This window comes from Pithys albifrons, chromosome 13 (assembly GCF_047495875.1).
Source record: "Pithys albifrons albifrons isolate INPA30051 chromosome 13, PitAlb_v1, whole genome shotgun sequence".
Classification (NCBI taxonomy): domain Eukaryota; kingdom Metazoa; phylum Chordata; class Aves; order Passeriformes; family Thamnophilidae; genus Pithys; species Pithys albifrons.
Genome location: NC_092470.1, coordinates 7214965 through 7224714, shown reverse-complemented (window position 1 = coordinate 7224714; position 9750 = coordinate 7214965). Strand labels below are relative to the sequence as shown.

At 38.3% G+C, this 9750-nt stretch overlaps 1 protein-coding gene across 4 annotated transcripts in view; it reads right to left on the bottom strand.

Moving 5' to 3' along the window:
* Nucleotides 1-262: 262 nt before the first annotated feature.
* THSD4 (thrombospondin type 1 domain containing 4) overlaps nt 263-9750 on the bottom strand; it is a 249614-nt gene continuing 240126 nt past the window's right edge. For 3 of the 4 annotated variants that reach the window (XM_071568247.1, XM_071568248.1, XM_071568250.1), the window contains 3 exons: nt 8388-8567; nt 7083-7227; nt 263-6259 (listed from right to left, as the gene is read on the bottom strand). In XM_071568247.1, coding sequence (XP_071424348.1) covers nt 6117-6259; nt 7083-7227; nt 8388-8567 — 468 coding nt within the window. In that variant the 3' untranslated portion in view covers nt 263-6116. Of the gene's footprint in view, nt 6260-7082; nt 7228-8387; nt 8568-9750 lie in introns of those variants that run through there. The other variant, XM_071568249.1, reaches the window with a different exon arrangement.

The following is a 9750-nucleotide window of genomic DNA, read 5'->3' as shown; positions in this document are numbered from 1 at the left end:
TTTACCTTTACACCAGCACATTTCTGGCACCCATGGGCTCCTCTGTGCAATTCCCACACCCTGAGGCAGTCTCAGAGCATTGCCAACACTCCTCCAAGGCTGTCACACACGTTATTCAACTTTCTGCACCTTGGTTATATGGTGTCCACTCCTAAATTTGCATAAAGATTCCCTTAGTGTGTTGTACCCTCCTTGATGCTTGCTCTCAATTCTCAAGAAACTGGAGTACAGATCAAGCAAATAAGAAACAAAACACGTCACATAAATTCATCATGAGTTACTTTATTTTTCACAATAATAAAAAATAAATTAGTCATAAACAAAAATAGTTAACATTTTTTCATCAAAGAGAAAATGCATACAATATGAAAAGGATGCTGTACAGTTCTGGTTCAGGTACATTGCCACAGATACGTATTCCTGAACGAGTCAGAAAGCAATTTGCCTATACTCTCCCCCTTCAATTCACTCAAGGAACTGGCTAATCAGAAAGTTTAGAAAATTGTATTATGGATTTACAGTATGACATATATACAAAAATATATATGTAATACTTGTGCCATAAAATTCCCTAAAAAGCTGGGTTAGTATAATGAAAAAGCTGGGCAAAATTTGAATGGTATATGTAAATAAATACATATTAGGTCCCTTTTAATAAAAAAATCTGCCTATTCTAAATATTTGAAATATTTTGGTGCAGTGGCTTGTTCCATAGACACAGCTCAGAATTACATATTTCCCATAGACATCTTGTATTTACAAATAACAACAAAATAAGTTATAATAAAGTATATCCTTCTGCCAAAATCAATTATGAGGGTCAAGCAGACAATTTTATACATATAAAAAAAGTTAGGGTTTCTTTTATCTCCCGTCCTTCCTGATCCTCTATGTAGATCCTGAGTGACTACAATGGGACTTCACAAGCTCATATGTACCCAACCCCTGCCAAGGCCACTGGTCTCAAGAGACCCAAACACAGCATAGAAAAACAGGTCAGGGCAAGCAGCAATGACTGTTGCTGAAAGGTCAGTGATTAATCAAAATTAAGCTCCTCTCCTCTCCAGGTATGGTGGTAGTTATCTAAATCCCATTATAGTACATGGGGATATAGAAAATTTGGCACTCTCATTCTTACAAACCTCTGGCTGGTAAAAGCTGAGAAGAAAGAGCTGAGTTCAGGTCTATGGTGAGTTCTCTTAAATGGAATTTTCTCCCTTTCCCCAGGTCTGAATTTTGCCCACACTACTGAGATATTATAATGATCACAAACTTGCATTAAAATATATTGAAAATGCTTAGTGGATGATTTTTCATTTCTGATGTGGAAATAATTATTTACTCTCTTTTCTAAGCAACACCTAATTTATCTCCCACAAACATTCTTCAAGTTTAGACATCAAGGAAGTTTACATTCCTGTTCAGAATTTCATGTTTTGTGTTCGAATTACAGGCATGCACAGAAATTACCTGCCAATACACAGAACAGCTCTTAAGAAGTCAGAGACACTAAGTCTAAGTCTCAAGAAGACCAGGTAAACACACAGCTTTTCCTCTGTGAAGAGGATAATCCTTTTTTTATGTGATGTTATATATGAGAATAAAGGGTCACTGCACACTTCAATAGCTGTGCAGTCAGAGGTTCATTATACAGGAGTTAATTCAGTATGTACTTTACCAATACGCATTTAAAATCACCCAACATGGACAGGCACAGACACAAAAATCCCTGGGCTGGCAGGAATAGAGCTCTCTTAACATCTGGGCTAATTTCTAACACAGATTCTTAGAAACTAAAACACCAGCTCAGGATTTTCAGTAATTCTGGCAAAATTGAATATTGTAATCCAAAGGACAAAGGGATGAAAGTGAGATAAGAGGAAAAAGTAGACTTGGGGGTGTGGGGAGCCAGGTCAGGATGAGAATGGGGAAAAGTAAAGCCCTGCAAAGGATATTTTACTACTTGCAGTGGTATAGATTAAAAAGTGAGGAAATAAAGGATTTCCTTCAGGAAGACATAACCTTCCCTATACCAGCCATAAACTGTTTGAGCCCCTAAATCCTTCCTCCCTCAGAGGTGCCCACTGGCACTCTCTAGGACTCAGACATAATCAAAGAAAGTCAGAGGGTCCTGGAAATGCTGCTGTCCCATCTGGTCTTCTCTTCTACCAGTTTAATGTACTCTCTTGAGTCAGGGCTATAATTACATATATATATATATATGAGTGATACATAACTGCACTATATTATAAAAAAACTGGGATCTAACCAATAACATTACTGTTAAAGACTGCTTTATTCATACAGAAAGTTCTCATTTTGCTGAAGTATTCGGGGAAAAAGAGAAGGTTATGTGTGTAATGAGGAAGACAGTAGTTCCTGTGCAGGGATGCTGAGGCAGTCCTGCCTCGAGTGTGTGGCCACACATCGCAGCTGCACTCCAAGGTTTGCAGGATCACCTGCACTGCACTCCAACACCTGCCTGCTCTGAACAAGCCCTTCCCAAACTCAGAGCCCTGGGGGCTGAAGGTCAGAGGCACCAAAGCAAACACTGACTTCTGTCTCATTGCTGGCCTGGTCAGACACAGGGTCATTCCCACAGGAGCAACGCTCACCTCATGCTTCCACACCATCCTCTGAGAGAGGAAGGGAGAACTCCATGAATTCAGTTGCTCCCAAATTTGCATGCCATTGCAGCACACTAGGAATTCTACCTACACATGCTTGAAGGAGGTAGCAAACCCTGATAGGCCCTGGATAACTTGATAAACAACTGCACCAGGAGTCCTCAATTCCAAAAGGAAAGTGCTTTGAGACACAGAGCCTGCTCTGGATGGAGCCAGTTTTGGCCAGCTGCATGCCTGGAAGACATGAAAGCTTTATGCAGACTTACCACATAAGCAGGTGAACTGCTTAGACTCTTTAAATAAACAATCTAACTTACTCTGCTCTTCCTTGGTTGTGTAAAGTGAAAATCCTCAAGGCAAGGAAGCATTTTTCTTACACCATTCTGAGGCATTTTGACTAATGTTAAAATGTCAGAAAAAGAAATCAAATCATTGAAAATCAGAAGTCTGCATTATTTCTTACTTATTGGGTTTATATCTTCTCTAAGTGTGCTACTTTCATTAAGGCCACCTTTGACATACAGCAAGAGTAAAATCAGGTCCTCTGCAGGCATCATCCTAAGCTGGTGCACTGCCCATTAAAACAAACATTTGCTGCAGGCACAATTTCTGAAGTGTGCTTTGCAAGACAGGAAAATCTTAGCACAGCACTTACTTTGTGCAGACAATATTAGTATATCAAAGTGCTGATAAAAAGGGCTCATTAGTTCATTTTGCAGGAACAACTATTTTGATGATGCTGACACACAAGAAGAGATGATAAATGATTAAGTTCAGCAGCATTCTGGCAGTTTCCTCACCATTAGATGTTTAATTAGGTGAAATAGTATTTTTTGTTTTATCTGGTACATCTGAAAACTGTCTCTTTACTTATGAAAACAAAAAGAAGTACAATTTGTATAACCATAGCTCACTGCATTCAATTCACAAAGTTGTATATATCAGGCATAATACAGGGTTATATTGCTATGTGTAAGTATATATTCTTTGATATTTAGCTGCCAAGAACTCTGTTTACTTCAGCTGAATAGAGCCTACAAGGTGCTCATCTTGTGCAATAACCTAATGGGCACATATTCCAGAGCAAAATAACATACTTTATAAAATCAGACGACCTCATGTCCCTGTGCTGTCGCTGACTGTCTCACAGTTGAAAGTGTGTGCAAGATAATTTTCTATGGACTGACTGCAAACCTGATTAGCTCCCTGCATCTCATTCACCTCAGGGTTTTCAGGTAGCCTTTTTATAGAACAGGTATTTCCCTCAAGCTGACAGGATACACTTCCCTGGGACAAAAGAGACAACAGTAAAAATTATATAACATATGTCAAATTTTTCTGCAATGAGATACACTGATGAAAATCTGTATTTAGAAATACAGGATTCCAGAGTTGTTTACACTGCACTTTCTACATAACATTCTTTGGTCGAGAATCTAAGGAATATAATATGATCACAAATCTGTAAGTTATCTTCATGGAAAAATCTTCATAACACAAGGGAACAGCATTGTAAAAGGTTCATGAACTCAGAAGATTTCTAATTAGCATTTCTGTTTCTAACAATTTTGTATCAATTACTTACAGTGAAAAAACTCAAGTCAAGGTGTATGGAAACAGCCAAAGACATTATTGGTTTATAGTCACAAAGACTAACTTTTAGGGGAAACACTCCTTCATTTAGCCAAACAGCAGTAGTTCATCATGTCTGAATTATATTTTCCACAGGTGACCAAATCAAAAAACTCAAAGATTTGTCTCAAGGCAAGGCAGCTTTTAGACTACAGGAATTCCACCTTCCTGTGGCTTCCAGCAAAAACTGATGTGACCTAGTACCACACCCAGCAACCTTTGCCTCCCAGAGCTCCATTCCCTTCCCACATCCTCTCCACCAAAGCACTAAGAGGAAAAGAATACACAATGAGGCCCAAACATGGTTCTGCATCAGTAGCAGGACACCTTAACCACTGTTATATCACATCTCTGGGAGTGACTTAACATGATTATTGCAGCTGTTTTTCAACTCAGACATCAGGCACCTCAGAAACATAGTTTAGCTAATTTACAAGCAGTATGCTGTAATAAACAGCTGAATAAGCAGAGGTGTTTAATTTTTTCCCCTCAGCCTGATTTACACATTTGAAAGACTTCTCAAGTAAAGGCTAGACAACATGGAGATAATGCAAAAACTCACCTGCACTGCACAGCATACCCTATTTGCTTTTAGCAAGTCCCAAGGCTGAGTACAGTAATGGCAGAAATGAAAAATCATCACTTACATTCAGCTCTAAATCTGCAGCCATTCTTGAGTAATAGAAAAGGAGTGGTATGAATAGATCTGTGGGATGAAACATTGAGTATAAAAGGACAAGTAGGTTGTAACAATTGATCAAAACCTGAAGAATGTCAATAGCTAAGATCTCCTTTTTACAGATACTCAGCTATGACACTCACACTGCTGCCTGATACCAAGAGTAATGACTACTACAAAGCACACAGGCCTGAATCCTTTGGTGGTTGTTTCAGAAACTGGTGACATACCCAGACTAAGTCTGGACAAAGTACTTTGGTATGGTAGTTGTTAAGCAATAGTGCAGAGACAAAGAATTAGGCAAGATCCCAGTTCACTGAGATAACAGCCCTACAGCAAAGAGACCTCGCCAGTGGGAACAGTCACTTTACACCAGCGAAGGCTCCTCACCTTTCTGGTGAATCTGTCTCACTGACAGCAACTGTTGGTGAAGTCTTGAAGGGCTAGACACACACTAGTGTCACTCTGGGAGGTAATGTATTTTAAAATCCATACAAAATTAGAAAAATGTATCTTTAAGAGTTTATGAATTAAATATAAAGGCACTTCTTGGCAGTCAAGTGTGTAATATTTGCTGCCTGAGGACAGGACGTTAGTTAAAAGTACAACTGAGAGAGCTTAACAGTGACTCTAATTTATTATGAACAGACTGAGTAATTAAAAATATATGTTAGAGTGCTAAGAAACTGATGATAAATGGGTCATCAAAGATCTGGTTCTTTGGGAAATAATTTTTCTCATGTGGATGTTTCATTGATTTAGCCATCTAATTTAGGGCAGTCCAAAATACCAAGTAAAAATAAGCACTCAGAAAATAATGCAGCAGCTGCATCCATACTGGTCAACTATCTCCAGTAATTGCCTGCAATTGATTTAGTTTTCATTAATTTCACAACATTAAGGCTGGTATGTTCCTTAAATAATTATCTGATGAGCAGGTGCAAATAATAGTATCCTTAAAAACTAATGCTTTAAAAAGATCATGGTTTTACAACAAACATCTTAAAAGAGATAACTGCACAATAACTGAAAGGGTGTGAGATTTAACCATAGTCTTGATGCACTCAGCAATACAAACCCCCATCTCTAAGAAGCTAAAACTGCTGTAAGTCACAGCAGTAACACTGTTGAAGCTCCACCTGCAGCCTGCCCGTGCCACTCTGAGCGCAGAGCGGGTGTTATCTCCGCCCCAGGAACCCTGACTGTCTGTTGGCCACGCGGGTGCAGGAGGCACAACAGGCTGTTTTGTAGTAGGTGTAGACACAGAGCCGCGCCTGAACCACCACGTTGCAGTTGTAGTATTTATCCTTGCAGTTCTCATCTGGGGAGAAAAACCAAGAGAAAAGAAACTGAAGAAAGCAGTAACAGAGCAACAAATAACCAATCCTCTTTCTTTTACCATGTAAAATCCTTTGGATCTGTATTAAACATTCATTGTCAGGTCAAAATAGGCTACCTATGCCAATAAGTTAGACGATTTATTAAGATTTTATACAATGTAATAGAAAGGTATGTAAATCATGGAAGAAATATACCTATCTCCATTTTTTAATGTAGTTATCTTAAAGTATGTTGAAGAATTCTCAACTGGAAACTGTTGCAGAATATTAAGAGGTAAAATTGATTCTAAATTCTTGTATCTTCCTCTCCCTAGACATTCTCATTACTCTTAAAATCAAATCTGTAGGAGCTGAATGACTAATTCCAAAGCCAAATGGTGTGAATGTGTATATTTAATATATCTCTGAAAGAAAATTGCTTAATTGTACTTCATGTCTTAGTTTCATGTTGTTGGTTCTTACGGAACCTGTTACCAAATACAATGTATCATACATGACCCTCTTTTTGTTTTAAAGACTGCCCAGAGAAACCTTGGAGAATGCAGAGAGACAGCAGGAAAACATCCTGAGTGCACCAGTTTCACAGGAGCAGACCTTCCACATTCTCAGCAACTTCCAGCCAGTTTCTTACATATTACAAAGAAAACATTTTATCAGAAGTTAAACCCTACTTTGACAGCATAAAAAAGCTGTATTTTGTGTAAAAATAAAACTCTGAAGAAAATACACTTAAAACTTCTGCAAGACTATTAAATATTTTCGCCACTAGATGGAGTGCCACAGTTAAAACAGAAGCTTCCCTACCTATCTCAGGGATACAATCTTGTGTGTTACACGGTTCTTTTTCTTCAGGTTTCAGCTGTGGATCACACTGGGAACTGGCTGCCATGTCATCCGAGAGACATCGCACCTCCCGCACCCGAAATCCGCCTTCACACGACTTGGAACACTGAAACAATTAAGCTGAAGTTCATGAAGACAATATGAGATGTATCAATACAGAAAGACAAAAAAAGGGAAGCTTGAAGCCAGACCCAGGTATCACTGTAGCCGTCTATCAACTTCTGCTACAGTTTTTTATTTTCTATCTCTGAAGCCATAAATATACAGCGGCAACTTTGTTAAAAATTTCGAAACACTTTTGACCAAAGGAGGAAAAACTGGACAAGTAAATGTGGTGGACACTGTGCAACAGAAAGCAAGCTAGGACAGTTTCCTTTCTGATTTATTAGTTAGCTTCTTGCTTCTTTAATTAGTCTCTTGTTTTCTGCTTATTTATACATCTCTCCCAAATGTACTCTTTCCACAGTGTTCACATTTCCTACTTCAAGAACTCCCTGCACTGAACTTTACTGCTTGACTGCTCTACCCTCCACTGCCCTTTTGCCATTTAATATACAAGCAGGAATAATCTTAATTGCCTTTTTTTTTCTGGCACTCAATTATATTTCACCTCTTGTAGCACAACAATTTTACTAAGCATTATAGGTTTCTTTGAATTTCTAAAGAAAATATTTCTGTGCTCCTTCAAAATCTGTTACGAAGCCAGAGACTTCTGTACTTGCTTGTCATGGTATTTTTCAAGCCAATTATTACACATTTCTGCCCATACTGAAGCAAATCCCCTGTTGACTTGAAGAATTATGCCTGACTGAGGTCTTTGAGATTTGGCTCACTGTCCAGTTTAACCTAATGCTCACAAACTTAATTAAACCTGGGTCATTTATAATGATTAAAACCTTAATAGCCCCAAACTAGTAAGAATGTTTTCTTTCTGACTTTTTTGGCATACTTATTTCTTTTGCTAACGTTGCAGAAACAACTTATCATCATCATAAAATCAGCCACTGTAGCAAACTAACCAAAATATTCTCAGTGTTATATTCTTAAACTGCTTTTTCTCCTTGAAGTACAACCTTTCCCCACTTTAGAAAGGGCAGTCCTGTGGAAACAGTAATAGAGCACAGGGTTTTTTAGAATTACTCTTGTTACATGTCTGTGCATTCCTGTTGTGATCAGTGGCTTTATCCAAATGGTGCTCTCTTTCAATATAAATGGAAAAAGGTGCATCAACCAAAATATAGATATAGGAAAGCATGATAGACTTACTGTGCTCCATTCTGTATGAAACCACTTAGATCCACACGGTTTGAGGTAGCAGGATTGCTGGCTGGGAGGTTTTTCCAAATATGAACATTCATAGGGGTTCAAAACATCAAAATTACCTTCAGTTTTCCTAACACAAATGACTTCTCTCTGTTGGGTTCCACTGCCACATTCAGTAGAGCACTGTATCAGAAAAAAGAGGGGGGGAATTTGATATGCCACTTATATCCTTGTGTACAAAGTAACATATTTCTCCACATATTTGTTCCTGAAATTAAACAGCACACACACAAACACACCTGACCGCATTTTAAATTAGTATTCAAACAGAAAAATTTGAACACCTATCTAGACACTAACATCCAGAATGCATTTCCTTACTTTTATATGTTCTTTTCTCAGAAAAAAATCAACTTAGCTGTATCTTTGCTTCCATCACTGGCACCTGACTTGAAGAGAAAGGAAAAGGGCAAGGTATTCCCTAAGTTCCTGCAGTACGATTTTTATCTCTTAGGATCAGAGGAGCAGCCTAGATAAGCCTTGGGTTACTATAATTATTTGTCTGTAGTACTAACATAGTAGCCACCAGTCCCTGTTAGGTGCCAGTACAAGAGAAAGCTGAGGGACATAGTAATGATTTAACTCATCAAGTGACTACTGACTGTGTCAGGTATTACGAATTTAATTTTTTATCTTAGAAATGGCTACAGCAATTAAAAAGATACTTCTGTGAATTTTTATTCCATGTGGCACCACAGGCTCAAAACATATTTCTAATTATTTTAATGAATAAGACGTATGACTCTTAAGTATACTTTTGGAGAAATATGAAAGTGTTGCTTTACCTGGAGCTACAAAAAAAACCCAACTTGTCTAATCAAAAGAGAAGCATAACTCCCTTTCTCCATAAACAGTGTTGCTGCTTCTGGCTGAGGCAGGATTGTATGTGCTGCACTGAACTTTTGAGGGTTAGAAGGTAAGAGCACAGTTTGGCTTTACAAAGCCCCACATTCTGTGTGGGTTTTAGAAAATGCCTTGATCTGCCAGGGTGTTATTTTCATGTTTGCAAGTACCTATGTGATGTAGTGCTCCAGTTCTGAAAAGCAAGTTGACTCACTTGGATCCTTACTGCCCATTTAAAGGTTAGATACACACACAGTACTGTTCCTGGCACTTGTAAAAAGGTTTTTAGAAGATGATTCCAGCAACATATGGGTTTCTAAGTTGCATAAAAACTATGATTTTCAGAAGGCTTTTTCTAGCCTAAAGCAATCACATGATATCAGCAGTGGGGATTTTGTTTGCATTTTGGGTAGAATTTACAATCTCTTTACCAGATTCCCACAAGAACCTTGAGCTGAATGAA